General features: G+C 49.5%; 10 protein-coding genes across 15 annotated transcripts; 6 read left to right on the forward strand and 4 right to left on the reverse strand.

Annotated features, from left to right (window-relative positions):
• The first annotated feature begins 71 nt into the window (after positions 1–71).
• Ipo9 (Importin 9) lies at positions 72–3,692 on the forward strand. 2 transcript variants are annotated; one of them, NM_141811.2, is made up of 6 exons: positions 72–382; positions 465–1,109; positions 1,164–1,582; positions 1,641–2,192; positions 2,252–3,040; positions 3,098–3,692. In NM_141811.2, the coding sequence occupies exons 1-6, from the start codon at positions 244–246 to the stop codon at positions 3,608–3,610; spliced, it is 3,057 nt and encodes a 1,018-aa protein (NP_650068.1). In that variant the 5' UTR covers positions 72–243; the 3' UTR covers positions 3,611–3,692. The 2 variants fall into 2 exon arrangements, with proteins under 2 accessions (NP_650068.1, NP_001287284.1); NM_001300355.1 differs by having other exon boundaries at positions 140–382.
• Positions 3,693–3,767: 75 nt separating this feature from the next.
• On the reverse strand, positions 3,768–6,218 carry bumpel (brother of rumpel). The gene is made up of 8 exons (NM_141812.3): positions 5,773–6,218; positions 5,650–5,715; positions 5,260–5,534; positions 4,954–5,203; positions 4,517–4,897; positions 4,270–4,454; positions 4,030–4,213; positions 3,768–3,970 (listed from the first exon to the last, which is right to left on the reverse strand). Exons 1-8 carry the CDS (start codon positions 6,130–6,132, stop codon positions 3,908–3,910), a joined length of 1,764 nt encoding a protein of 587 aa, NP_650069.2. The 5' UTR covers positions 6,133–6,218; the 3' UTR covers positions 3,768–3,907.
• Positions 6,219–6,434: 216 nt separating this feature from the next.
• CG45676 (uncharacterized protein) lies at positions 6,435–6,845 on the forward strand. The gene has a single exon (NM_001300356.1). The coding sequence runs from the start codon at positions 6,639–6,641 to the stop codon at positions 6,840–6,842; it is 204 nt and encodes a 67-aa protein (NP_001287285.1). The 5' UTR covers positions 6,435–6,638; the 3' UTR covers positions 6,843–6,845.
• Positions 6,846–6,925: 80 nt separating this feature from the next.
• On the reverse strand, positions 6,926–9,243 carry ninaG. Of its 2 annotated transcripts, NM_001260118.1 has the most exons (7): positions 9,192–9,243; positions 9,005–9,139; positions 8,249–8,925; positions 7,649–8,200; positions 7,385–7,596; positions 7,289–7,329; positions 6,926–7,145 (listed from the first exon to the last, which is right to left on the reverse strand). In NM_001260118.1, the coding sequence occupies exons 1-7, from the start codon at positions 9,208–9,210 to the stop codon at positions 7,036–7,038; spliced, it is 1,746 nt and encodes a 581-aa protein (NP_001247047.1). In that variant the 5' UTR covers positions 9,211–9,243; the 3' UTR covers positions 6,926–7,035. The 2 variants fall into 2 exon arrangements, with proteins under 2 accessions (NP_001247047.1, NP_650070.1); NM_141813.2 differs by having other exon boundaries at positions 7,649–8,925.
• A 398-nt stretch (positions 9,244–9,641) lies between these two features.
• Sptz (Spastizin) lies at positions 9,642–17,519 on the forward strand. The gene is made up of 8 exons (NM_169389.3): positions 9,642–10,019; positions 10,074–11,861; positions 11,931–13,209; positions 13,267–14,969; positions 15,030–15,288; positions 15,344–16,413; positions 16,475–16,602; positions 16,660–17,519. The coding sequence occupies exons 1-8, from the start codon at positions 9,945–9,947 to the stop codon at positions 17,087–17,089; spliced, it is 6,732 nt and encodes a 2,243-aa protein (NP_731570.2). The 5' UTR covers positions 9,642–9,944; the 3' UTR covers positions 17,090–17,519.
• Positions 17,520–17,610: 91 nt separating this feature from the next.
• Positions 17,611–18,312, forward strand: Dtd (D-aminoacyl-tRNA deacylase). 2 transcript variants are annotated; one of them, NM_001300357.1, is made up of 4 exons: positions 17,611–17,674; positions 17,730–17,824; positions 17,889–18,121; positions 18,177–18,312. In NM_001300357.1, exons 1-2 carry the CDS (start codon positions 17,632–17,634, stop codon positions 17,822–17,824), a joined length of 138 nt encoding a protein of 45 aa, NP_001287286.1. In that variant the 5' UTR covers positions 17,611–17,631; the 3' UTR covers positions 17,889–18,121; positions 18,177–18,312. The 2 variants fall into 2 exon arrangements, with proteins under 2 accessions (NP_001287286.1, NP_650072.2); NM_141815.2 differs by having other exon boundaries at positions 17,730–17,820.
• Positions 18,290–19,132, reverse strand: RpL24-like (Ribosomal protein L24-like). Its single transcript, NM_141816.4, has 2 exons — positions 18,959–19,132; positions 18,290–18,888 (listed from the first exon to the last, which is right to left on the reverse strand). The coding sequence occupies exons 1-2, from the start codon at positions 19,037–19,039 to the stop codon at positions 18,394–18,396; spliced, it is 576 nt and encodes a 191-aa protein (NP_650073.1). The 5' UTR covers positions 19,040–19,132; the 3' UTR covers positions 18,290–18,393.
• Positions 19,133–19,287: 155 nt separating this feature from the next.
• CG5276 (uncharacterized protein) lies at positions 19,288–21,093 on the forward strand. Of its 2 annotated transcripts, none has more exons than NM_141817.3 (2): positions 19,288–20,490; positions 20,545–21,093. In NM_141817.3, exons 1-2 carry the CDS (start codon positions 19,529–19,531, stop codon positions 20,840–20,842), a joined length of 1,260 nt encoding a protein of 419 aa, NP_650074.1. In that variant the 5' UTR covers positions 19,288–19,528; the 3' UTR covers positions 20,843–21,093. The 2 variants fall into 2 exon arrangements, with proteins under 2 accessions (NP_650074.1, NP_001287287.1); NM_001300358.1 differs by having other exon boundaries at positions 19,432–20,490.
• On the reverse strand, positions 21,038–23,253 carry Exd2 (Exonuclease 3'-5' domain-containing 2). 2 transcript variants are annotated; one of them, NM_141818.2, is made up of 3 exons: positions 22,912–23,253; positions 21,722–22,849; positions 21,038–21,514 (listed from the first exon to the last, which is right to left on the reverse strand). In NM_141818.2, exons 1-3 carry the CDS (start codon positions 23,124–23,126, stop codon positions 21,106–21,108), a joined length of 1,752 nt encoding a protein of 583 aa, NP_650075.1. In that variant the 5' UTR covers positions 23,127–23,253; the 3' UTR covers positions 21,038–21,105. The 2 variants fall into 2 exon arrangements, with proteins under 2 accessions (NP_650075.1, NP_001247048.1); NM_001260119.2 differs by having other exon boundaries at positions 22,912–23,157.
• A 146-nt stretch (positions 23,254–23,399) lies between these two features.
• On the forward strand, positions 23,400–25,073 carry CG5281 (uncharacterized protein). The gene is made up of 2 exons (NM_141819.2): positions 23,400–23,616; positions 23,678–25,073. The coding sequence occupies exon 2, from the start codon at positions 23,730–23,732 to the stop codon at positions 24,771–24,773; it is 1,044 nt and encodes a 347-aa protein (NP_650076.1). The 5' UTR covers positions 23,400–23,616; positions 23,678–23,729; the 3' UTR covers positions 24,774–25,073.
• Positions 25,074–25,094: the final 21 nt, after the last annotated feature.

The following is a 25,094-nucleotide window of genomic DNA, read 5'->3' on the forward strand; positions in this document are numbered from 1 at the left end:
TATATTCCATTACACAATAACAGAAAAGAAAAAAACGTAAAAATTGTACTGAGCAGGCTTAACATAGTAGTCAAGAATCCTTTTTAAAAATCGATTACTATCCAATCGTAAGTTTGTCATCACTAGTTTCGCACGAAGCAGTCTTGCAAAACGCCCGTTGACTACATGTGATAGCGCCGCGCCGGCTTCTTTTGTGCGAATTTGGGCATTACGAATTAATTTATTTCGAACCACGGCCGAAGAATGTCGCTGCAATTCCAAAACGACTGCGGGGACTCCGTTAAGCAAGCCATCATCGAGGAGCTGCAGAACCTACTTAGCTCGGACACAGGAGTCCTGCAGCAGACAGAAAAGAGGATCAAGCAGCTGGAGTACACGGAAGGTGATTTGGCGGGCAGCTGGATTGGCGTGGCTTGGGCGCGGTTCACATGTAGCCCTATTTTAACCATCTCATTCATTTGCAGGCTATGGCGTCTACCTGTCCGAGATCATTATGAACCAGGCGCACGAGCTGCCACTCCGTCAAATCGCGATCGTGATGCTCACTCGTTACGTGGAGAACCACTGGACGGATGACGATGATGTTAAAAGGAAAGCCAACGGTTGTATGGCCAGCGAGCAGGCCAAGCGAACCATACGAAACATTCTGCCAAACGGACTGTATGATCCCAATTCAAAGATACGCTCCTCAGTCGCGCATACCATCTCCACCATAGCCGCCACGGATTACCCACATTGTTGGGCGGAGCTGTTCGACATCATTGTCAAATGCCTGGGCGGCAATGAGGATTCCATACACGGTGCCATGCAGGTGCTGCAGGATTTCAGCTACGACGTGGAGCAAATCAAGGAACTGGGTCCAGTAGTCATACCCGAAGTCTATCGCATCTTCGACTCCGAGCAAAATTACTCGATCAAAACAAGAGTTTCGGCCATTCGCATCTTGAAGCCACTTTTTGCATCCATTGCTGCACTGATCACCAACAAAGAAGAGCAGAGCACCATGATGAGCTCCATTTTGACAAACTTTATGGACAAGCTTATGCATTACCTGAGCATGAATAGCGGCGCCGTTTCCAGTTTCCTGCTTCGCACGGAAATTATCAAGGGTGGGTTTCATTTCGTCTTTGCTGGAAAGTAAACTAAACTTGATCTCACTTTAGTGTTTACCCATTTGGTCAATGAGATGCCAAAGTACATCAACCCCTTTATGGACCGTGTTCTGCCCATTGTCTGGCAGCTACTCACACAAATAGCCGAGACTTACGTGAAGGTGTCGGTGAATCAGACTGAGACAAGTCCGCTGGCCAGCGGCGACAGCGAGGAGGATGACGAGCAGACCAATTTCCAATCACTGATCATCCAGATCCTTGAGTTCATCAACTGCATACTGACATGCAACAAACTACGTGGCAGCATCAAAAATGTGCTGGCCGACCTCATATACATAACCATTGTTTACATTCAGCTGAGCGAGGAGCAGTTGGAGGACTGGCATGATGATCCGGAGAAGTTCGTGGATGATGAGGATGATGGCGGTGTGGAGCTCACGGTGCGCATGTGCGGCCGTGATGTTCTCCTGGTGAGCGAGAAAAGACTTTTCTGAAGAGCTTCATCACTGGCATAATATATTTTTGTAGGCTATTAACGACGAATTCGGAGCCAACGCAATTCAGCCATTGCAGGAGGCATTGGGCAGGCACTTTAGTGTGGCTGATGCAGAAAAAGCGGCCAACAATCCCAACTGGTGGAAGATCCAGGAGGCCTGCATGGATGCCGTGCATGCTTTCCGCGACGTCATCCTCGCCGGCGACTCTACGTTTGACCTCCTCAACTACTTGACCATAGTTCGGAATTTGCTTGTGCATCAAGAATCTCCACCTCTTGTTGGTCGTGCCCTTTGGACGTTGAGCATCTACTCCAAGTCGGACCTATACAATCCGCAGATGTTGACCGAGATTCTTGATGTCACGCTGTGCAGCCTGTCGCCGGAGAAGTCACACATCCTTAGAATCAGCGCAGTGCGCACCCTGAATGGATTCCTGCAGGCGAACGAAACAATCGATGGAGAGAAGCGAACTTTGTTGGTCTCAAAGCTGCCGGGTTTCCTAGACGGAATTATGGCTTTAGTGCCGGGATCCAAGGCAGCAGTCTTAGCACTGCTAATGGAAGCCCTAACTTTCATGGTTAAAGTAAGTGATTGAAAGGCATTTATTGTCTGCATATTTAAAGAAAATATCTTTACCTTCAGTTCGATGCTGAGTTTGCCTTTGCTAGCCAGGCAAAGATTACGCCGCTAGCCATCGCTGTATTCCTGAAATACACTGAAGATCCGTATGTGCTTGAAACAGTCCAGGATCTCATCAAAGCTCTGTGCCAGCGCAAGGAGTGCCTGGGACCGCTACAGGAGAAGTTTATTCCAACGATTGTTAGCATCCTGGGGCTGACAGGAGCTGCTTCCACGGAAAAGCAGGATATTGCCCTAGACGTCCTTAACACAATCGTGCGCTACACGGAGCCGCCGCTGAACAATTCCCTGTTAGAGACCGCTTTTCCCGCCATTATAAACTGCGTTCTACACACGGACGACCATGCTGTCATGGTAGCTGGGGGCGAGTGCCTGCGCAGCTTTATCAATGTCTCCCCGGAACAAATATGCAGCTACAAGAACGGCGAGGGCATCAACTGCATCATGCAAGTGGTGGCCACTGTTCTTCTGAATCCGATGAACAGCGAAATGACTGCGGCGGGCCAAATTGGACGTCTTGTTATCACTATTATCACCAAGATGGGAAGCATGCTCGGCCAGAATGTGGACATGCTGCTGAAGGCTGTGATAAGCAAAATGCAGAACCTCGAGTGCCTAAAAGTGATAATGAATCTTGTGTTGATCTTCGCCCATTTGTTCCTCACGCAAATGGACGCCGTACTCAACTTTCTGTCCACCGTTCCCGGACCCAACGGGGAGCCAGCGATGCAGTTTGTACTCACAAACTGGCTCTCCCGCCAGAACTCCTTTTTCGGAAACTATGAGCGAAAGGTGAGTGAAATTGAGTTTACAAACTTTGCATTTTAATATAAACTTTGGTTTTTACAGGTCACCACCATGGCTCTGTGCAAGCTGTTCGAGTATGGTGTTGCCACTCAGGACAACCGTTTGACCACAATAACATTCAAAGAACTGGTGGACGACCCCACCGACACGCGCAGACGTACTCGATCCGTGGCAGCTACAACCCAGAAGTGGGTAACAATTCCGGCTCTCGTCAAGATCTTCAAGGTTTTGATCTCCGAGTACCAGCACTTCCAGGAGGGCAAGAGCGACGAACCTCTTACGGACAGCGAAGAGGATGGCGATGATGAGGATGCGCCCGGAAATCCGGACAAGCCGCGTTACATATCCGATCTGTTCGAATCTGACGAGGATAACGCCGAGGACGAACAACTGTTGCAAGAGCTGCTGAAGGAAACCAACTACCAGGGCGACATAGCCGACAACCTGCAGAAGTTCCTTACCACCTTCACGCAGAACGAACACTTTCCCACTTTCTATGAACACCTCACCGAGGGTGAACGCCTCATCCTGCTCAGCAAGGTCCAGCAGAAGTAGGATAACCTCTCCTTATTCGTATTGTTCGTATTTATGTATTGTTGCTAACCCTTGAATTGAATATACATTTATATTTTTTATTAAGAAGTCAGCTATTAGTGGGTATAGTTTACGAGGCTTTTAGAATGCAAACCAGTAAAGAAATCATCAAGTGCTTGGTTATAAAAAATCAAAAATTTTAGTTATGTATTTTGAACTTTTAACATTGCAATACGGATGAAAATCGATTGGGTTGAAATGGAAACATTAACCCAGCTTTGGATTCAGGTGTAGCCAGTTACGATTCGGTTCGCTTGATCATAAGGCCACCTCGTCGTTACGGAGCTTGTGCTGCAGTGGAATGTCGGGCCTGAAGGCATCCTGTGGGATTTTATATATGTAAAATGATTAAACTACTCGCCAAGTTCCATTCCACTCACCATGTGCTTCTCTGAGCCAAAGGCAAAGAACTTTCGTATGCAGGGCGTGAGCAGCACGGGATCCACCTTGTTAGGATTGTTTTTGCCAAACACGAAGGTGCCTAGCAATGCCACGAAAATCGTAATGGAGGCACCGAACGTGGTGTACCACATGTACGAGATCCGATAGAGCGGAAAAATGTCCCTGTGGATTCGCAGTATATTAAGACGTGTTCTAGTATGTGAAGATTCGATTCTTACTCTGCAGATGCTCCCAGATGAGTTGTGTTGGCCAGACTGGTGGTCACATTAAAGCTGTAGTCGCACTGCTCCACGTTTAACGGCTTCGTTTTGTAGGTAATGGCTCCTGAGGCGATGGCCCACTGTGCATTGAGGCTCACCCAGGACATGGCTATTACTCCCATAACACCGCCCACCAAAGCGCTCTGAAAAAAAAAGAATGATATATTATAGATCTACCATATCTATTTTGGTTGTAAGAATTCACATTTCCATTGATCCAAGGCAGGAAAAGACCGATGGTAAAGATGCCAAAAAGTGGCCCGTTCGTGATCGCCTCCAGGCTCATGGTCAGCTGGAGAACAGTGCCCATGTGCTCCACTACGTAGACTAGGCACACGCAGAGAACTCCTACTCCGACGACCACCAGTCGCATGATCCAGTTAATTGCGGAGCTAGAGAGCGGCTTTTTCACGTACGGCTTGACGAAATCCTCCAGCACCACGGCGGACATGGAGTTGAGGCAGGTGGAGAGCGAACTCAGAGCGGCACTGAAGACGCCGGCAATGAAGAGTCCAGTCATGCCGGGAAGTTCACCCAGCGTCTTCATCACAAAGAGGGGCAGAAGCTGATCTCGGGCCTTTGCCAGCTGGAATCGAACGGTTACTCCATTAGGTAAGGAAAAGAACTGATGACTGAGCTTACCTTGGTGGTCAGGGGATCACAGTTCTGGTAGGTGGCGTATATCAGCAGACCATTGTAGCCACATAGCGCCATTAGGATGAGCACACCGACGCAGAAGATGCACAGCGCCTTCCGGGCATCGCCAAGCGACGGAAGTGACAGGTACCTTTGGATCATGTTTTGTGACACGGCGTTGGTCTGCGTCCAGTAGACGATCCCTCCGAAGAACAGGCACCAAAACGTGTGGCGCACAGTGGGATCGATGCTGAGGCTATGGCATACAAAAAAATTACAAAAGGATTCTCCACTTAAGGAATATGAACTTACTCTGGTGCCTCCAGGCGATCGCTGCTCCAAGCTCGCTCCAGCACCACTCCGGCCCCTCCAATGTCGCGTGTGCCTTTGATGGCCACCAGGCAAAGTGCACCCAGCATGGAGATGGCCTGCACCACGTCCGTCCAGACCACTGCCTTCAATCCACCCAGACTCGTGTAGAAGACGCAGATAATGCACACGATCGGCGTGATCGTGTGTACTCCGATTCCCGTCACCTGGTTGAAGGCCAATGCGGGAACATAGATTACGATGGGCAGATAGGCCACCTGTAGGATTAATCCGATCATCAGTGAAGGTTCCATCAATTTAGGTAAGTAATTTATCCGTGAACAAAAGAGCAGATAAGTGAATAATGACTCGCCATCTCTGGCATCTACTCACATTCATAATGGCAAACATCACGGATCCGTAAAGGCGTAACCTCCGATCAAACCGAACCTCCAGATACTATCCGGATAAAATCCATAAAATAACTAGGCAATAGTTTCTTCAAATGGAACTCACCTCGTACGTGGAGGTGATGTTTAGGTCGTGAAATACGGGTAGGTAGAAAACACCCATAACCACGCCCATGCCGATAACGCCGCAGGATACGTAGAGATATTGGATGCCATAGGAGTAGACCTCCGTGGGCAGGCCGAGCAGCGTGATGCCGGACACGAAGCTGGCCACCAACGAGAAGGCGATGGGTATGACCAACATCTTTCGCCCGCCCAGCATGTAATCGTCCTCGGACACGGACTTGTTCATGAATCCAAAGTATATGCCAATACCGATGCAGAGCAGGAACATCGAAACGAAGGCCACATAGTCCGGCCAGGCGAAGCGCTGCAGCTCGCCCAGCACCTCCTCGATATTCGACATGATGATCACTAGCTACGTTAGTGGTATGTAGCGGCCGCTGGTTGTGGGATGTGTCCGACTCTCTGGTCGGTCGGTGGCTCACTGAGCCCAGATTTGGGTGCCTCTGCTTAGGCGGCTGTGATTCAATTCAATTCCGCTCAATTATCAATTGTGGGCTAATTTAGTTCTTGCGGCGGCCAGGGGGATGCGACTATCTTTAGTTAGGCCGGCAGGCGGGAGAATTACTACACCTACGTCTCCAGTTCCGGGAACGTTCCATTGATCATCGCTCCACTTGGCGGCCGCTGGCACAATTCCCACTGCGTTGGTACCAGATCCCCTTGTAGACAATTATGTCACTGTCACCCAGTACGCAAACTGATCTTTCAAGCAAAAAATCGCCAAGAGCACCGGAGCACCTCAAACTGGGCTCCAATCACGGCCAAATCCCGGAGCTTGCCCACCGCCTGAACCGGAAGTGAAACGCCTTATTTTTACTGATGTTGCACAAGAACTGATTGGGAGCCATGCGCCCGCCCGAGGTTTACCACGTATATAGTCATTCACAGAACCACCTGGCAGAGCGCCAGGAGATCGGACGTGGGGTTCGGAGTGGGATCAAGTGCACGATCACCGGCAAATCGGTGGGAGCTATTATCGCAACACTACAAAAAACCGGAACATCCAAGAAAGTATTTCAAAACTATATTGATGACTTTATTGAACTCTAAAATAAAAATGAAGAAGCTATAAGTTACATAAAGCCATCAGATATATACAGATAACAATTTGAATTATATTTTTACATTTATTTGAAAAAGTACTTAGCTATTGTGATACATTTAATTGCTAACTCCTGGTTTTGTTCAGTGCGGTTGTCCCTCAACTTGAACGCATTTGCATCAATCTCGCAGAGAAATTCATTCATTTCGAATCACCGGCCTGCAGTTCGCTCTTCAGAATCCAAGAGGCGGCTCTCAACGCGATGGCCACCACCACCGAGTTGGGATTTCCCGAGATCGGACGGGGTAGTACTTTGAAAAATAGTCCACAAATATAATTAGTAATGCATCAAGAAACTAACTATGTTTCTATGATCCAACTATTTTTGATTACTTGTGAATTTTATAAACTTTTAATTCATAGTTCAAAAGAATTTAAAATAATGAGAACTTACCACTAGCATCTACCACCCGCACATTGGATACCCCTTTTAATCTGCAAACAAAGTGTATGCCAATCAACCTACATTTGAAATCGGGATCGCTTTTACCTTAATTGCGAGTCCACAACGCTGCCGAGGGCGCATGTTCCACCCGGATGATGGGATCCCAAGCCAACGTGCCGCATCAGACACTCCAGGTATTGATCCGATGGACGGTTGTCGAAGAAATCTCGCTCGAAGGGACCAAAGTTGGAGCACTCCTGCACGCGCGGCCAATGGATGCGGGGATGCAGTGCAGCAAAGGCAGTAGAGTTGACCAGCTACAAAGGAACTGAACTAAAAACGGCCTTATGGACATATTTAATAGCTTACCTCGACTGCACTTCGAATGGCGGAAATGGTGCAGGCCACGTCCTCTTCGCTGCTAAGATAGTTTGGATCTATTAGGGGATTCCTTCGCATGTGTCTGTTAAGGAGTCCCACAGATCCACGCGACTTTGGTTGCAGGCAGCTGGAGATGACCACGAATCCCTCCTGCGAGGAATTGTAATAGCGTGGAAAGAGCGCCCGGAATGCTGGACCTTTGAAATTTGATATGGACATCAGAGCAGACTCGTCGATGGCGCCGGCTCCAAAGAAGGTGATGCCGTAGGGCGGGGCTCCCAATCCTCCATAGCTGACTACATTTCCCAGCACTCCAAAGTTCCCCAAGGGTCCCGAACCAGAGCTCAGGTAGTTGATCAAGGTCATGGGATTCAAGAGAGTGTTCTGGTTTAGTGTGGGTCCAGTGACTCCCATCGATACGAAAAGCGGAAGATTAAAGTGGTCGTGCAGGTTGTGGCCCACCAAAGGCAAGCTATGCTGAGCGGGAATACCAAGTTTCTTCAGGGCGGACACGTCTCCAATTCCAGATGCCATCAGGAGCTGAGGAGTTTGGTAAGCGCCAGCGCAGAGGATTAGCTCTCTTCTTACCTCGATGCTAAATTCTTTCTCCCTGTTCTCCTCGTCCTTAATCCCCACGAGAATCGAGGTGGCTTGGAGGAACGGACTTGGGGCAAGTTGAATCCGTTTCACCAAAGCATCCGGCAGCAGGCGCAGATTGGAGTGATGTATGACCGGGTTAAGGAACTGCTGTACCACCGAATGACGCAAACCATTCCTAATATTATACAATGAGCGTCTAAAGATCCAATCCTTGTAGGCAAACTGCGCCTGCGCTTCCTCCAAAGCTTCAGTTAATTTGGAGTAGCGACGGGGAATTTCGAGCATGTCTGGGTTCTTGGGCTTGGCGGCAGCCATAAAAGATCTCATTTGGGCCCAGCTCCAATCGCTAAGATTGTGGTGATCCCGCCAGGAATCAAAATCCGGTCCATGACCATCGAAGTGCAGCATGTAGTTCAGATTGGCGGATCCACCCAGTCCTTTGCCCCTCGGGAGGCACTGCCTTCGTTCAATGAGACCTCTGGAGGAGTGTTTCTGTGGCACAGAAAGGAACGACCAGTCATTGATGCCCTTCTGCTGAAAGGTGGTCAGCAAGGGAATCCGACTCAGGAGGCCAAACTGACCACCTGCCTCGATGAGAAGAACACTCCCATTGCTGTTTTTGGCCAGTAGCGAGGTAAGTGTGCTGCCTCCAGTTCCACCACCCACTGGATGGTATCAGTTCATATAGTATAGTATATGTACATATATAGTAATGTTACTTCCTTATGCACATCAACCACTCACCAATCACGTAGTCAAATGCAAAGTGCCGCTCCACTGGTGCCAAGACATTGGGTACGGAGTTCTTAAGCAGCGTGCCGGCCAGGACAACGATGATGGAGAGGAATCCTATTACAATACCAGCCAAAACCAGGATCTCTGCAAGGAAAAACCCTCAAGATGCAGTTGTTTACAGCACCAGGAAGCTTACTTTGGAATTTCATGCCCATGCTGTTCCCTGCGATGACGAAATCGGACTAGTTAGCATATGAGAACCGACTACCGTGGACTTGGTCTAATCCAATTAAAGAATTCATGGGGTGAGATTTGGTTGGGCGCCAAGTTTGAATTTCAGTGCACGTCGGATAGAGATGAGCTGTTGGCGAAAGATGGGCGCTTAGTGATGCGTCACCTTGAATGGAAAAATTAGGAAAAAAAAATATTGATTTTATTTGTTTTTAATTTTGTTTTTAACATACTTACACGAAAACTTAATTTGTTAAGAGAAACTATTCAGCTATTCCACACCAGCTATTCTAGCTCTTTTCCCTCCAAATCGCATGAACTGCACTTCGACTTGCAGATTGCTATCGATTTGTTCTCATCACTGGCAAGGCAACCGTTCGCCACCTAAATTCTTTGTTTTTGCAGTCGGCTGCTCCGAAGATCGACGGAGTCGGATTATTTGATCGACTCCAAGCTCTGCGAGATAATATGTGGGCCTCCCTTATCACTCGCCAGTGGAAGCCGAAGCCTGAAGCCAGAACAGCTGCTAGTCGGTCAGCAGTGGAAACAAAAGGCGAGCTGTAACACAATAGATCCCGATAATCAGCAGTGGAAGATCACTTGGCGGAGAGCCCCAATTCAGAACAGAGCAGTCTGAACAATGAACTAGCATTAGTACCAGTGAATCAGCAGAGATTAGAAGAACGTTGCACTCCCGAGGAGCCACAGGTGTCCCACAATGGAGGACCAGCAGGAGGAGAATATGCAGCAGCTGCTAAACTTGTTGCCCAAGGATCAGCGGCAGATCTTTGAGGTAAGCTAAGGTAACCAACAAATATCCATATACTAAGATATGCATTTTTTACAGATCTTTATCCAGTGGCTCAATGGCAAGTCCTCCGGGCCCATTCAATTGCACCAGAACGCCCTGCTAACCGTGCTTCAGGCGTCGCCCTATCCCGCCCTGCAACTGCTACAGTTGCTCCACGAACGGTCCAAACTGCACATTGGACAAATAATTTCCACCTTGCTTCGACAGCTGCTAGATGGCGATGTCGCATCGCCGCGTTCCCTTTGTGTGCTGGCCAATTTTCCGGCAAGCGTTTTGGAGGCCTCTACACTTCGTCAGAAATTGATGACTCGTCTAGTGGTTGATTCCATAACCAGTGAACACTTAATGCTGACCATGTTGGCGCGCAGCGATGGACAACTCCTGGATGATCTGTTGCATGAGCAGCAACTGACCATGCGGGCGCAGTGTAGTGAGGCGGCGCCCACTAAACTTTTGGTCCTGTGGCTGGCTCTCAACGAAAGGGAGCACTTTGTAGCCAGCGTGTGCCAACATCTCAAGGACTTTAAGTGCTTTCAGGATGTCACGTTGAGGAATAACCTGCTTATCCTTCGACTCGCCAATGAGTTTGCTCTGGGCTCGCAAACTTTGGAAGAGCTGGGATGCCTGGAAAAATTGCTAGCGGAATTCGATGTCAGCGCTGTGCCTGAGAAATTGCAGGAAGTTCACGGGTTTTTCTATGCTGACTTTCAACGCCTGTCCACTTTGCTTAATTTCTTGCGTCCGCGGGAGATAAGCAAAACGCTAAGAGTTGATGCACTTCTGCGGGCGCCAGGCGTTCTGCCCTTGATCCATGAAAATGGTATTCATTTCAAGCACCAAGAGCTACACCGTTTGATTGAAGATACTTACAAATGGCAGCAGCTGACCCCTGCACTAAAGTGTCACCACCAGGAGGAGGTGGAGATTCTGAGCTACTACACCGCTCTCTGTCATGTGTACGATGTGGTCCTCGACCAAGGCGAACAAACGACGAAGACCAAGTTGGTACAGCTTTCCGTGCAGTTAAGGCAGCTGCATCAGCTGGGCGCCTTGTGCTCGCTGTTGGAGGACATCTTCCTCTTGGTTTTTCTTCGCTGGGAACAGCTTGAGCCCAACAGTCAGCGGAAAGGGGAAGATGGCGAGAATGACGAGGAAGATGATGAACAGTACGTCGATGATGACGTTGCCTCTCCACCACGTCCAACCGCTGTTCACAGCCAGCGCACGCGTTACGGATTCATCTGCCGCTCGGCCTCGCTGCACGCTCTGTTCACCTTCCTCAAGGCGTTTGTCACCAAAAAGATTCATTCACAAGACTACAAGAGCGCACCGGAGCAGCAAGGTAGATTTCAGCGCCTGGTGGATGCTATTAGCGAAGCTCTGTGGAAGCTGGGAGTTTTACAAAAGATAGAACAGTCACTGCTCAAATCGGCGCCATCGATCAGCTGCCTGCTAGAGCCTGATCAGCTGCTCCAGCTGGTTCAACTTCACAGCACAGCCAAGAAAAAGGCCTCCAGCGACGACGAAAGCCGGGAACGCAGCAACCATGCCTCCAGTCTCAACCGGCGGAAGGCTCGAAGGCAGCGACGGGCGGTCAGCTTTAGTGGAGGAGTAGCTGGAAAAGCATCCGCGGATGGAGGTCTCGCAATGGAGCAGCTGCGGGCACGAGCTCAATTACTTAGTGGCAGTGGCAGCAGGAAAAATTCTTCGGTAACCTCTCCATGTGAGCGGTCCATTATTCCCAAAATGCTTAGCACGCCAGAACAATTGGCCATCATGGCGCTCGCCCTAAAGAATTTTAACGATGTTAAGAAGATCATCGAGGTAATTAGATAGAAATTTTGTAATAACCGTCTTTTTTATACGTTAATGTTATAAAATGTTCCTTTCCAGACTTTTCACCTGGAGCACAGCCAATTAAACCGTGAGCTACATTTCATGGAGCAGCAGCAGCTGGTGAAGCAGAAACTGTCCGCCATTTACGCCAACTATCAGATTTTAGAGGGGCAGCAGGCCAACTCTGGCGAGACCACCGTGGAGCAAATTAAGGGCGTGGCAGCTAAGGGTTTTGAGTTGTCCAAGATCATCAGCGTTGTGGACAATTTTTCGCAGGCCCACCGTCTTCAGCAAAGCCCAGAACTAAAGGCGCTCATCCAGCGACACAATACTAGCGCACAACAGGGATTCCTACAACAGTTCGAGGAGCGCAATCTGAACGCCCTAATCATATGTGATCTTATAGTGAATCTGGGCTTCAATCGTGAAATCACAAGCAACCTTTTACTGGTCATTCGACGCCAACAGCAGCAGAAGAAGGGCGGCGACGAGGCGTCCAATACGCCTGGTTCGTCTGAGCTCGGAGCTATGAATCTCCTGCAGAATCTCTGTGAGTGCATGCGTTTGTTAGAGCGATCTGGTCAGCAGGCTGCACTGAATGAGTTGCTCTCTCTGAAGAGTTATCCATTGAGGCCGGCAGTCTTGGCTCTACAACTTCAACGGGAGGCTGCGTTTCAAACGCTCTACCAGAAGGAGCCATCCGAGTACTCGCATGGGCATGAGCTGCGCTCCAACGCCAATCAGTTCCAACAGCTGCGTTCGCGTCACAACTACTACGCCCGCTTCTGCACGTATGTCCAACAACTAGCCCGCCTCTTGCAGCTCAGGGATCCCAACCTGGAGTATCACACTACCCAGCTGCTTCGCAACGATCCCTACGAAGTTATTGGCGAACTGATCTACGAGTGTGGCATAACACCCTTGGAGATCGAGGCAAGTGTCGCTGCACTACACCTTAATCTCGTCCACGTCATTGCTCTCAACATTTGTCCCCAATTGAGCGAGGAACCCACCAAAAGATTGCCACGCGTTGTAGCTCCACAGAAGCAGGAATCCATTCACAACTATATTTCGCAACACAACCAGTTGTTGGCCCATATATTGCTGGCCATACAGCTAGGAAGTCTTCCCGACGGCGATGCAGATGTGGACTTTTCTTTTCTGGGTCACCTGGTTCATTTGTCTGAAGTGAATGTTCTGGCTTCCGTGTACGACGGCAACCGTGTGCTGGCCGCTTTAAATGCCTACAAGCTGGAAAGTGCGCGACTGGATCAGTTGGTGACGGATCAGGAACAATTATTGCAGATTCTTCTCCTTGGTATGAGTGGACAAACAGGTAGCTATAACCAAGGTATATTCACATTCCACCTCTAAAAGTTATCTATTCTTATAGATTCCCCCAATCGTCACAAGTCACGGATTGACCAACTTATTGGTGATCTTATTGAAAAGGATCCGCGTAATATACATCTTGTGGTCCACATGGGGAATCTGGGACAGCGAGCACAGCTGCTCAAGGAGCACTTCACGCGTATTCCCAGCAGCCAGCAGGCCAAGGAGCTAATAGAACGCACCTTGCACCATCGTTCGGCAGCTAAGTCAATTCCCACCGCCCTGCGCAGTGAACTGGAGCACACGCTGTCTGACATCACCATATACGCTAGAGTCTCGGCTCTGCTCAAATTCGAGAGCTGGCCACAGGCCTACGACTTTGGACGTCAGACGCCGAATGTGATCTTCGAGCAGTTGCTGCAGAGACGGCGATTTGGTCTGTGTTTGGAGTGGAGTCGGGTGGTTTACCTTGCTGGATCCGCGGGGCAGCAGCGGGTGTGCTTGCTCACCCTATTGGATGCTCTCTTGGAATTGAGGGATGGCGAGGAGCTGGATGAATCCCTTTTGGGCATTGTGGAGATGTTTCCACCCAATCCATTGGTGAATTTCCTGGATACACATAAGGATAAGTTTAGATCGCTGCCACTTCTGCAGTGGGTGATCGATTACCTGGAGGGTCACGCCCGTGATCCACGTCTATACAGGAACTATCAGCTATCCCTTGAATTCCTACGACAAATGGATACCAACGAGCGATCTCCGTTTTGGAAGCTAATCCGTCATCCTTTGCTCATCGTAGAGCAGTTAGTGATGAATGCTCGCTTTGAATTGCTGGGAAAGCTACTAGATGCGGCTCGTTCCAAGTTGCTAAAGGAGAGACCACTTGGACCATGTCCGTACTGTTTTGACAAAACGGGCCATGTCTATGATGTCCAGTCCAGTGCTGGTTTAGGAAGTGGAGCGGGAGAAACACCGGCAAAGATACGTTTTCAACTGGGACAAACAACATCCGAGGCTTTTATTCTGCTCAACTTCAATTCCTACCAGCAGGATCACTTTGTGGGTCAGGATTGTTTGGACCTATTACTGCGAATTTACGCCAGCAAAGCTCTGGACTACCATGTGGCGAATGTGCGTGCTGCTTCTGAGCCCAGTTCTCTTGGCACAGATGTACATAATTCACTGGACTCTCTTTGTGGTGCCTTCGTGATGCCCAAGCAAGCACCCAACCGACAGCAGTGGACGCGGGACGAGGAGGCCAGCCACTGCATGTGCTGTCGCCGAGCAGCATTCACTATGTTGATGCGGAGACATCATTGCCGTAGGTGCGGGCGGGTGGTATGCTACGCCTGCTCCACCCATCGAATACGCATCCCAGAGCTTTACGACGAGTTGGAGGTGCGGATCTGCAACGATTGTGCAGCGTGCAGCACGCCTGCCAAGGATCAAGGTGATGGCACTTCTAGTGAGCGGAGTGCTATCTCGGGACAAGTATCAAAATCTTCTGGACGGAGTGATTCCTGCAAATGGCAGTTGAGTGGGATTATTACACACGATAAACTGCTGCGCGAGGAGTTCTCCTATGAACACGCGCCCAGTGTGGCCCTCAGTTTGTCCATACTTCGCAATCATGTCGAGCAGCGCAGTTGCGTTGATTTGCTGCTCTTCCACTGTCGCAAACTGGAAAAGCTAATTGTGCCCAATCCAGAGGTGGACTACGGTTTGGTGGCCAAGATGATAAACTGTCTGGCTTTCGCCGCAAAAGTTGGTTGTCCATCTGAAACTAAAATGGAGTTGTAATAAAAATGTTCTTACTTATTCTAGGTTCGTGGCGCACCAGGAGAGCTGGAAAACATTCGTGAGCACTCGGAAATTATAATGGCAGTGGTTCAGCAGGGCTGTGAGTCGCTGATCCCAACTGGACCGCTCAATAACCACAATCTGCGCAAGCTGGCTGACGCTTTGGTGGAAGCGGAGCACTGGACTCTAGCTCTGGAAGTGCATCTGAAGTGTGGTTTCGCCACCACCGGCGTAATGGCGGCCCACGGACTAGCCTGCCTTCGTGCTGGTTGCTATGATGCAGGTATGCTCATTCCTTTACCCTCATAAAGCTCCAAATAAATTAATCTCTTTTTTAGCCCGAGAAAAGTTTGCGCACTGCATGACTCGCCTCTCAAGTGAGCAGCTCAATAGCAGCATCTGTAAGAACATTTTCGGAGTGGCTTCTACGGAGGCAGTGCTCTTGCCCAGAAAGCGACCACAGCGCGGACCGGCACTGCTTCAAGAAATCCTACAGTTGATAGCCGCCATTCCTCAAGTTCAAACCCAACCGGAGACCCTTCACCGAGCCTCACTTATTCGTAGTTCGAATACTTCTCTGGCCTCACTTTTCACACGACGTCGGGAGCCCTACGTTCAGCCACGTCCGCTCCAGGAACCGGCTTTGAACATCATGAACGCGCTGGCAGGACTCAAGAACCTAGCCAAGGGACAGTATGGTGGCCAAATGCCAACTAGCGAGGAAAGTCGCCGGCAGGAGCGTGGCTTCGAGGAATCACTGCACTATGTGCTTACCTATGGGAGTCACGCCGATATTCTCACCTTTCTGATGCGCCGCGAAGAGCTGCGGGCAGCACTTCGCTACTGGCAGCACCAGCAGTTGGACGCGGATCTCTTTATCCATCACATATTCTACCCGCAGCTGGCCAACGGCGGCCTAAACGTTTTGATGGACGAACTGCAGCAGCTGGACGACGCTCAATTCACTGCCTGGCGTCTGCCACTACTGCAGACCTGTCGACATCTGGAGCAGCAGCAGCAACTCAGTTCGCTGTACCAACTGCAGCTGCTGCTAAAGGATCCCATCCGGGCCAGCATGACGTGCGTGAAGTTCTACGCCTTGCAGTGCGAGAACTTTCAGAAGCTGCATGCCAACGCCCAGCACTTGCTGTCTGCCCTCAGGCATCTTCAGGGTGAACTGGATATGGCGGAATGGGAGCACCTGCAGCGGCAGCAGGCTCGCAGAAACAGCGTGAGTAGCACAGCAAGCGTTCGAGGTGCCTGCTTCGCCATGCAAATGGATGCCAGGGCTCTCAATGGACACATCAATACCATCCGGCGACAGTTGGAAGTGGCTAAGTTCTTGGACAAGTGTGAGCGAGAACAGCCGCCAGATGAGCCACTACGAACTATACAAACTCTGAAGCAGGTACTGTCTTGAATTGCGTTTATTCTTTCTTTAACTAATACCAAACTTAACCTCCGCAAAGATTCGACTAGAGTCCAGTCGAGGAACTCTACCTACTCTGTTCGAAGGCGCCGCAGATCGGATACAAATTTGCATTCTGATCCTCATGTGCGGTAAGAACATAGACGAAGGTTTTGGCCTGGCTTACGGGTAAGCAAAAAGATAAAATCAAGACGACAATGTCAGCTATAATTGTTTTATTTTTAGCATTATGCAGGACTTCAAGCTGGCTGCACTTAAGGTGTTTGGAGCCACTGCTAAGTACCTGTCGAGAAATCAGCGCTTGGGTGAGGTAGAGCGTCTGCTGGACTGCATAGGAAGCAACAACGGCGGAGACATTTCCACGGAGTCCGATGAAATACTCTCGATTGCCATTAATGCTGCTGTGCACAGCAGTGCGCCGGAGACGAAACAGATGCTGGATCGGTTGATCAAACGCATCGGCAGCGTGGAGCTACGAGTCTCCTCCTACATCTACATTGGGCAGCTTAAATCCGCCTATCTGCTGGCCAACAAGCACGATCGATTGGCGGATATCCGGCGAATCCTGCGGCAGGCGGAGCTTACCGGTCAGGTTCACATCAAGAAACTGTGCGATATGAAGCTCCAGCTAAGCGCCGCGCCAACGCCTCTGTGATATCCCAACCCTCGAGCAATAACACATTAGTAACCCCTTGTTTCTGGGATTTACTAGCTGTGAGAAATACCAAATGATGAATTTGTAGCTTTGAAAACTCCTGCATTCTAAAAGACAATAACATATCTAAGCAAATTCTCAATTTTGAGATTTAGATGAATATATATTATTCGGAATTGGAATTCATCTTTTGATTATTCACCTAGTGAAGGCCCAAGTTGTTTTGTAACTGAGCTAGCATAGATAATTTGTTTTTAGAATTTAACATATATGTAGATCAATTTTAATCTTTCCAAAGGGCCAGCAAGTATTCCACCCTCCAGCTCAAAAAGACTCTCCCAGCATGTAACCAAATTATATTATTGATTGTACTGTATTTTATATTTATTATGTTATTTTTATATTATACTGTTATATGTTTATTACCCAGAAAATGCGCGATATTTTTGAATTCTTGGGGCGACGGTCAACACTGCTCGTGTCAAGTTTACCAGCACTGACAAAGATCTAAATAAGTGGTAAATAAATAGAATAATTAAGAAATGCGTGCGGTTATACAAAGGGTTAAGGCTGCCAAAGTGACGGGTATGCAGGATCAAATAGTTACCATCTATCATATAATTTTATACTGCTCCCCTAGTGTTGGATGAGCTGGTGTCCTCCATTGGACCAGGCCTGTGCGTGCTGGTGGGAATCAAGGCCAGCGACACCGCCAAGGATGTTGAGTATCTGTAGGTAAATTCCACTCTGGTGATAACCACCTTAGGTTTAGACCACCTAACACAGCTTACCATTCAAGTGTCCGGAAAATCTTGGCTCTCCGTTTATTCGAGGAGGAGGGCAAGCGTTGGCAAAAGTCCGTGAAGGATCTGAACCTAGAACTGCTGTGCGTCTCGCAGTTTACACTGTATCACCGCCTTAAGGGCAACAAACCGGATTTTTTGGCTGCCATGAAGGGCGAGGAGGCGCAGGAGTTGTACAATCAATTTTTGGATCGCCTAGGTCAATCCTACGATAGCACCAAGATTAAAGGTGAGTGATAGGAACACTCCAGCTGGTCATGTTTTAATCTCACTTACTATAATAGATGGCAAATTTGGAGCATACATGCAAGTGCACATAGAAAACGATGGACCCGTAACCATTAATTTGGAGTCCCCCGAACAAAAGGATACTGACAGAGAAGTGGACAAATGATTTGAAAATATATAACAACCAAAGACAACATTTATGTACCACGGGGTTTTTATATAATGTATTTTTTAGCAGCAACTTAAACTAAGAAAAAATCAGCGTACTCGTCCTTAGGCTTCTAACATCTCGAGATCCTCGACCCCCATTCCCTCCTCCAGTTTCTTCTCGAGTTCGCGTGCATCCACGTAGGTGATCTTCTCCTCGGGCAGATCCTCCTCCATGAGGGCGGCCTCCTCTGCCGCCTCCTGGGCACGTCGTTGCTTCAGCCCTGCGGCTGGGGAGCGAATCAGGGACATGTTGCGCTGCACATCCTTGACGTCCATCTGAATCTCGACCTGGCGACCCTTGCGCAGTCGCTCCATGACAAAGTGGCTGGTGCGTTTCTCCTTAATCTCCGTCACCCGCTTGATGGCCTCCAGACCCTTCTGCCAGGTCTCGCGGCTGTATTTCATGGGCACGTTGCGGCGCTTCTCGAACTCGAAACTGGGATCGATGGCCAGCTCCTTGCCGGCGGCCTTGCGGTACGCCTTCGTCCATCCTACCTTGCGGGGATTCTTCTTGCGCTTAAAGGCCTTGTGACACTTGCCTCGGCAGAACTTGAAGACCTGCGACGGAATATGGCGAAGCAATATAAACATCGGAGCACATGTAAACAGGAAAGCAAATCGTTCTTACCTTGCAGTCATTTCGCACGAATTGCACCCCGTGGCCCGGGTATATTTTGCTAGAGCAAAAATAGCACGTTTGAATGCGCATTTTCGCAATTTACGACGGATAAATTACGAAAACAAAACAAATGCGCAAGCTGCTAGCACGTGTGCTGCTGAAGAAGAAGAAATATGAAAATGTATCGGCAGTCAGCAGTGCGACCAGTCACTGCTTATCGATAACACTGGCTAACATGGAAAATAGCTAGATGTAGACAAAAAATATCCAAGCAAGAAATACGTATAAATTGCAAGTGACTGCGATACCAGTTGACAGTTGTATTGTTTTGATAATTTCAATTACCTTCGGTCTTTGTCCAAATCATGTTTTTCCCAGTATGTTTACATTAACTTAAACTGAATTGTTGCACCTGTTTCTCGATAACATCGCATGCGCTCGCCAGTTTGCACCAGCTGTTGCGCCAGCTGATCGCCCGCTCATGCGCTGGTCACACCGCCAGCATCCAAACAAACAGAGCAGCAGACCAAGAAAATCGGACACATCACCGCGAACGAGATCTTGCTGACGTGCGACCAGATGCAGAGCCCTGCCTTCGCGTACCGGGAACACGCAGAACACTCGCCGCGCGCCATGTACATGCGCGACTGGCGATCGGCCCTGCGGACGCCCACGTACCGGATTGGGAATCGGACGGTGCGCTTTAACTATCACTTCGCCCTTCTGATTGTTTGCGCCTTCGTACTCGTCCTACTCTTCTACTTTGCGCGCCAGGGATCGCACTCCTCCTCCGACGGCTACTGGCTGCGCCGCAGTTACACGGATGCCCGGAGTCTGGACAATGGTGGTCCAGTGGTCCAGGCCTACAATGCCACATATCCGCTCACGTCACCCATGGTGCTGCGTGGCGGTGTGATAAACTACCGGATAGCCATGATTGCCGATCTGGACACCAGTTCCAAGGTGAGCAAGGGCGATGGGAGCAGCACGTGGCGTAGCTACCTGAAGAAGGGCTACCTTACCTACACGGTGGCCAGGTCAGAGATCCAGATTAGCTGGGATGACGGGGCGCCGATAGTCCTGGAATCAGCATTTGCCCTTAAGGGCCGCGGAATGGAGCTATCTGAGCTAGTCACCTTCAACGGGCGCCTGCTCACCTTCGACGACCGAACGGGTTTGATATACGAGATTGTGAATGACAAGCCCATTCCCTGGGTGATCCTGCTCGATGGAGACGGACACAGTGCCAAGGGCTTCAAGGCCGAATGGGCCACAGTGAAAGAGCAAACGCTGTATGTGGGCTCCATGGGCAAGGAGTGGACGACAAGTGCGGGTGATTTCGAGAACAATAACCCCATGTACGTAAAGGCCATCACTCCGTCCGGCGAGGTGAGGTCGCTCAACTGGGTGGACAATTTCAAGCAGTTGCGCCTGCAGTCGATGCAAATAACCTGGCCGGGCTACATGATCCACGAGAGTGGAACCTGGTCAGAGGAAAGGAATCGCTGGTTTTTCCTGCCTAGGCGGTGTTCGAAAGAGAAGTGAGTAAGCGTGTCAGCCTTTAAATCCTTAACTCATCGATCTATCTTTGAAAGATACAACGAAACCAAGGACGAGCACATGGGCTGCAATGTCCTGGTCTCCGCCGACGAAAGCTTCACCAACGTTGAGACTGTACGGCTCGATCCTGAAAATACAACGCCCACGCATGGTTTCTCTAGCTTTAAGTTCTTGCCCGGCACCGATGACTCAATAATCGTGGCTCTTAAGTCGGAGGAGTTGAATGGCAAGACGGCCACCTTCATCACAGCCTTCGATATTGCGGGCAAGACACTGCTGCCCGAAACGAGGATCGAGACGGACTACAAGTATGAGGGATTCGAGTTCATTTAGCTCGCCATTCCAAGCTACCGCACTCCACTCTACTTCGATCCAGGTGCTTCAGTTTTAAACGTGTACATATTGTATTATTGTCCCATACGGTAAGCTTTATATTTATAGTCACCTAGATTAGTCCAGAGATGCTCATCTGCCTCATGAACCGTGACTCCTTGTCCCGTCTTGTACCATAGCACAAAAAAAAATTTTAGTTTATTTTTATTAAAATTGAAATATAAAACGTACAAAGCCGGTGGCAAACTCAGAAAAGCCCTGCATCACGTTTCTTTAATCTTCGCATCCAATCCGGCCACCATAAGATCGGCTTTATCGATGCGACCCTCGCTGGCGCGAACTTCCAGTCGATCGGCATTGTGGTTGACATTCCAGAGTTCGGGCAAAAAGCGGGGCTGCATTGTGTGCAGAAAGTGCTGCCGCCATAAGCGCTCCAGCTCCACCAGGCCGCCGAAATGATCGCGATATTGCTGCACCACCCGCTCGCCATGCTGACAGTAGTCGGAGTTTTCTACGCGATATTCCACGCTGGCTGCTTGCCGCAGGAGATCTTCTGTGATGTCCGTTTGATCGGAGTAGTAATCGAGGAGAGTCTTTTCCATTTCGGCCTTCTTTGCAGCGGGTATTTTCGCGCCATGATGAAGTAGTGCCTTGCCAGCGGATTGGACTCGTCTGGAAATAATAAAATGCAATTCAGATTCATTGAGAACTCTATGGAGATTAATTTTATCATATATCAGGGTATGTTTTGGAAAGTTAGGTGATAAAAAAGAGGCAAAATATGTCTGGTAAGATAACTGATAAGGCAATCTACATTCCTCGCAATGTATAATTTACTTTTACTTTTAACTTAGTTCTGAAAATGTATGGCATACTTACTTGAGCTGCGGATCATCATGGTACTTGACAGATCCGTCTTCCTGCTTGAAAGGAGCTTCGCACTGCACGGCCAGTTTGCTGCGAACCCTTAGATCCGAGATGTTGCTTAGCTGGTGGCAGGTTGGGCACAGGAGCAGCACATCGTCGGAGGTGTGAGATTTCATGACCAATGGGAAATGCTTTCTGTATTCCCGCGGTACCACGTTCTTCCGAATGTACGCATCCCGGTCACCACACACCACGCACTGGTTTTTCTTGATTGTTTGATAGAAGCGCCCCACATCTCCGACCGCTCGACCCGCTGGCTCGAAGTTAAGGCGGACAGTGAAGGGCTCTTCGCTTATATGCGTGCCCAGATTTTGATTGAGATACCAGGACGCCTTGCGCCTGTCAATTGTACACAGGAGTTCGCCATCGGGCGCCTGCAGCAGGCAGTTATCGTAGAAGTCTTTGGTTCGGGTAGCTATTTGCCGGTACGGTTGCTTCTTGGGCACCCATTTATTGCTTTTGGATTGGGTGGAGCCCTTTGAACGAGTTACTCCGCTGCCGGACGGGTTGAGTGTGAAGCCTTTCGTGAAGTCCACGTCGAGAAAGGGTTCGAATTTGTTGTGCATGCTATTGTCGTCCAGTTGCCTTCGTTGCCAAAAGTGTTTTGGCTGCAGATCCCTGCACAATTTTTGATAAATGGCCACCGCCATAAGTGCGTCGTTGGCAGCGTAATCAAGCTGTTTTGGCTCCAAAGTCTTGGCCTCCCAGTTGGAGCAGGCCAGGCGCCAGTGCTTGTCCAGTGTATAGTTCAGGTGAGTTTTGGAGAGCTTTCCCAGTCCCTCAGGTTTGTGGCCTGCCATTACGCAGAGGAAGCGCAGATCCAGTGTGCTGGCCACGCCTACTCCATAGTCGTGCGAAAGTTTCATGGCATCCTCCTGGGGTGCCACGCCCACTTTGATCACGGAATCGTCCTCGAGAAGCTCCCGCAGATCCTGGGGTATTTGTTTCATATGGCACAGTCGGAATAAGGCACATAGACCCCGATGGGAGCTCAATTGGAGCAAGGCCACTGGCCTGCGGCTGCCGCCCACGGTGATCCACTCGCAATCGAATCCAAGGACTTTAAAAGTCTGGCAGTGACTAAGAGGCAGAATATATATATATATTTCCATTGTCGTGAAATTAAAGTGGTTTTTACTTACTTCTTCAGTTCATTCAAAACCCATTGCGTGGTCGGATCCTGGACGGAGTTGATCACTTCTATGCGTCGCTGGGGCACCAGGCTGCCGAAGGACCAGACGCGACGCAGTGGACACAGCAGTCGGTGCCTGTGCCGCACCAGGACGTATACCAAGCCAACTCCTGCGGCCAGAATCGCCCAATTTCTTTTGGTGGCGACTGCCGATTCCCGAGTCATTGTTCTCCTTTCGGAGTTCAGCAGCTGATTGGCTGGCCTGCCAACTTACGTTTTCACAAACCGTAAAAGCCGGTCTAAACAAGTTTCGGAATATTTATAACCGTAATTTGAATGTGCTATGCCAAAATAGTTTTACAGTTTTAATACATTTTAAGCAAAACTTGTTTCAAATCTTTTAAAAGTTCATAAAAATATATCGAAATAAAACCGTTAAACATGACGAGTCGTTTAAAAAGGTGGCATTGTTGGCTGGACTAAGATCTTCGGGGTGGCAATACTGGCCCACAGGGTTTTCCGGAATCTCCATTCGCGAAAAGAATTAAAAATGTTTAATTAAACGCAGTCGGAGCGTGCAAACAATGAATAAAACTCAGTGAAACTGGCGGCGGGGAAACGATGTGCCATTGAAAACGCAGAAAAGGCGGCAGCAGACAGTGACACAGCGCGTAAATAAGGAAGGCAATCGAAAGAAATCGATTTTTCAGGGCAGGTGGGCTACCATTAGACTCCCCACACTCATGCACACATATTGATGCAAATCCCATTTGCAGGATGCTGAAACTTTGAAGGAATCCAGAAACTGTAGAGAAGAAACCCCACAGAATGCCGGAAAACCTCGAGCTTCAGCAGTTCCAGGAGGGCGCCCCGCCCCCAGATCCCGCCCCCCGTTGGCTGGAGCGCTTGCAGCGACGATTGGGCGCCGATTGTCCCTACTTGGGTATCCTGCTGGCCACGCTCTCCTCGCTCTTCTTCTCCCTGTGCTCGGTGATTGTGAAGGGACTGGTGGACGTGAACCCCATGGAGCTGGCCTCGTTTCGATTCGTCGGAGTCCTGTTGCCGGCACTGCCCATCCTGATATACACGCGACAGCCGGTGTTTCCGGAGGGCAAGAGGGTGATACTGCTGCTGCGCTGCTTCATGGGCACAACGGGTCTGATGCTCAGCTTCTATGCCTTCCGACACATGCCCCTGGCCGATGCGAGTGTCATCATCTTCTCCACGCCCGTTTTCGTGGCCATATTTGCGCGTGCCTTCCTCAAGGAGCCGTGTACGCTGTTCAATGTCCTGACCATCAATATGACATTGCTCGGCGTGGTCCTCATCACGCGCCCACCCTTTGTGTTCGGTGACACGGCGGAGAGTGAGGATGTCGCTGGGAAGACGTACGACATCTGGGGACCAGTGGCCGCCATATCATCCACACTCTTCGGAGCCAATGTGTACATCCTGCTGCGGGCGCTCAAAAACCTGCACTTCTCCGTCATCATGACGAATTTCGGTACCATCGCTCTGGTCTACACACTGATCGTTTGCGCATCTATTGGAGCTGTGTGCTGGCCAAGCTGCGGACGGGATCGTTGGCTGGTCGTTGTACTGGGCGTATTCAGCTTCCTGGGCCAGATCCTGCTCACGCTATCGCTGCAGATCGAACAGGCCGGACCAGTGGCCATTGCTCGCTGCGCCGACATCGTCTTCGCCTTCGTCTGGCAGATGCTCTTCTTCGGAGAGACGCCCACCGCTTACTCGCTGGTGGGTGCGGTGATGGTGATGGGATCTGTGGTTCTGACGGCCCTGAAGAAATGGGCAGGCACCCTGCCACGCGAGTCGTCGCTGCGGAAGCGATTCAGGCTCATCCTGCTGGAATAGTGTGGTTCCAGAGCAACTAAAAGAGTTCGCGGTTTCTCCCTCGTCTTGTCACATCGTTCTCACCCAATCCCGGCAAGCATCAGTGGCCGGCAGCAAACCCGGTTCATTCATCGTAGACTCTACTTATATCAAGGCTCAGATCGTAGATTAATCAAAATATATAAGAAGGGACGCGTGATATCCACTCCACTCATAAGTAAATACTCGTAGTGCGTGTTTAGTTTAGCCAATTTCGCCGATTTGTTGTTTTGTACATTGTTATACATGCTTAAAATACGGTAATAAATACAACTTATGAATAAAATAAAAACAAGTTATAAT

The sequence above is a fragment of the Drosophila melanogaster genome, chromosome 3R, assembly GCF_000001215.4.
Source record: "Drosophila melanogaster chromosome 3R".
NCBI classification, from domain to species: Eukaryota; Metazoa; Arthropoda; class Insecta; order Diptera; family Drosophilidae; genus Drosophila; species Drosophila melanogaster.

Coding starts and splice junctions, on each gene's coding strand:
- Ipo9 (NM_141811.2), top strand. CDS start 244: ATGTCGCTGCAATTCCAAAACGACTGCGGGGACTCCGTTAAGCAAGCC. Junction 383..464: donor GCAGCTGGAGTACACGGAAG/GTGATTTGGCGG, acceptor ATTCATTTGCAG/GCTATGGCGTCTACCTGTCC. Junction 1,110..1,163: donor TCGCACGGAAATTATCAAGG/GTGGGTTTCATT, acceptor ATCTCACTTTAG/TGTTTACCCATTTGGTCAAT.
- bumpel (NM_141812.3), bottom strand. CDS start 6,132: ATGTCGAATATCGAGGAGGTGCTGGGCGAGCTGCAGCGCTTCGCCTGG. Junction 5,204..5,259: donor GATCGCCTGGAGGCACCAGA/GTAAGTTCATAT, acceptor TGTATGCCATAG/CCTCAGCATCGATCCCACTG. Junction 4,214..4,269: donor CATCTGGGAGCATCTGCAGA/GTAAGAATCGAA, acceptor GCGAATCCACAG/GGACATTTTTCCGCTCTATC.
- CG45676 (NM_001300356.1), top strand. CDS start 6,639: ATGCGCCCGCCCGAGGTTTACCACGTATATAGTCATTCACAGAACCAC.
- ninaG (NM_141813.2), bottom strand. Junction 7,330..7,384: donor GTTGTGGACTCGCAATTAAG/GTAAAAGCGATC, acceptor CTTTGTTTGCAG/ATTAAAAGGGGTATCCAATG. Junction 7,146..7,288: donor GCGGGTGGTAGATGCTAGTG/GTAAGTTCTCAT, acceptor TATTTTTCAAAG/TACTACCCCGTCCGATCTCG.
- Sptz (NM_169389.3), top strand. CDS start 9,945: ATGGAGGACCAGCAGGAGGAGAATATGCAGCAGCTGCTAAACTTGTTG. Junction 13,210..13,266: donor TGGTATGAGTGGACAAACAG/GTAGCTATAACC, acceptor CTATTCTTATAG/ATTCCCCCAATCGTCACAAG. Junction 14,970..15,029: donor GTCTGGCTTTCGCCGCAAAA/GTTGGTTGTCCA, acceptor TACTTATTCTAG/GTTCGTGGCGCACCAGGAGA.
- Dtd (NM_141815.2), top strand. CDS start 17,632: ATGCGTGCGGTTATACAAAGGGTTAAGGCTGCCAAAGTGACGG. Junction 17,675..17,729: donor TAAGGCTGCCAAAGTGACGG/GTATGCAGGATC, acceptor CTGCTCCCCTAG/TGTTGGATGAGCTGGTGTCC. Junction 18,122..18,176: donor CGATAGCACCAAGATTAAAG/GTGAGTGATAGG, acceptor TTACTATAATAG/ATGGCAAATTTGGAGCATAC.
- RpL24-like (NM_141816.4), bottom strand. CDS start 19,039: ATGCGCATTCAAACGTGCTATTTTTGCTCTAGCAAAATATACCCGGGC. Junction 18,889..18,958: donor TCGTGCGAAATGACTGCAAG/GTAAGAACGATT, acceptor ATTCCGTCGCAG/GTCTTCAAGTTCTGCCGAGG.
- CG5276 (NM_141817.3), top strand. CDS start 19,529: ATGCAGAGCCCTGCCTTCGCGTACCGGGAACACGCAGAACACTCGCCG. Junction 20,491..20,544: donor AGGCGGTGTTCGAAAGAGAA/GTGAGTAAGCGT, acceptor TATCTTTGAAAG/ATACAACGAAACCAAGGACG.
- Exd2 (NM_141818.2), bottom strand. CDS start 23,126: ATGACTCGGGAATCGGCAGTCGCCACCAAAAGAAATTGGGCGATTCTG. Junction 22,850..22,911: donor GTTTTGAATGAACTGAAGAA/GTAAGTAAAAAC, acceptor TCTGCCTCTTAG/TCACTGCCAGACTTTTAAAG. Junction 21,515..21,721: donor CATGATGATCCGCAGCTCAA/GTAAGTATGCCA, acceptor TATTATTTCCAG/ACGAGTCCAATCCGCTGGCA.
- CG5281 (NM_141819.2), top strand. CDS start 23,730: ATGCCGGAAAACCTCGAGCTTCAGCAGTTCCAGGAGGGCGCCCCGCCC.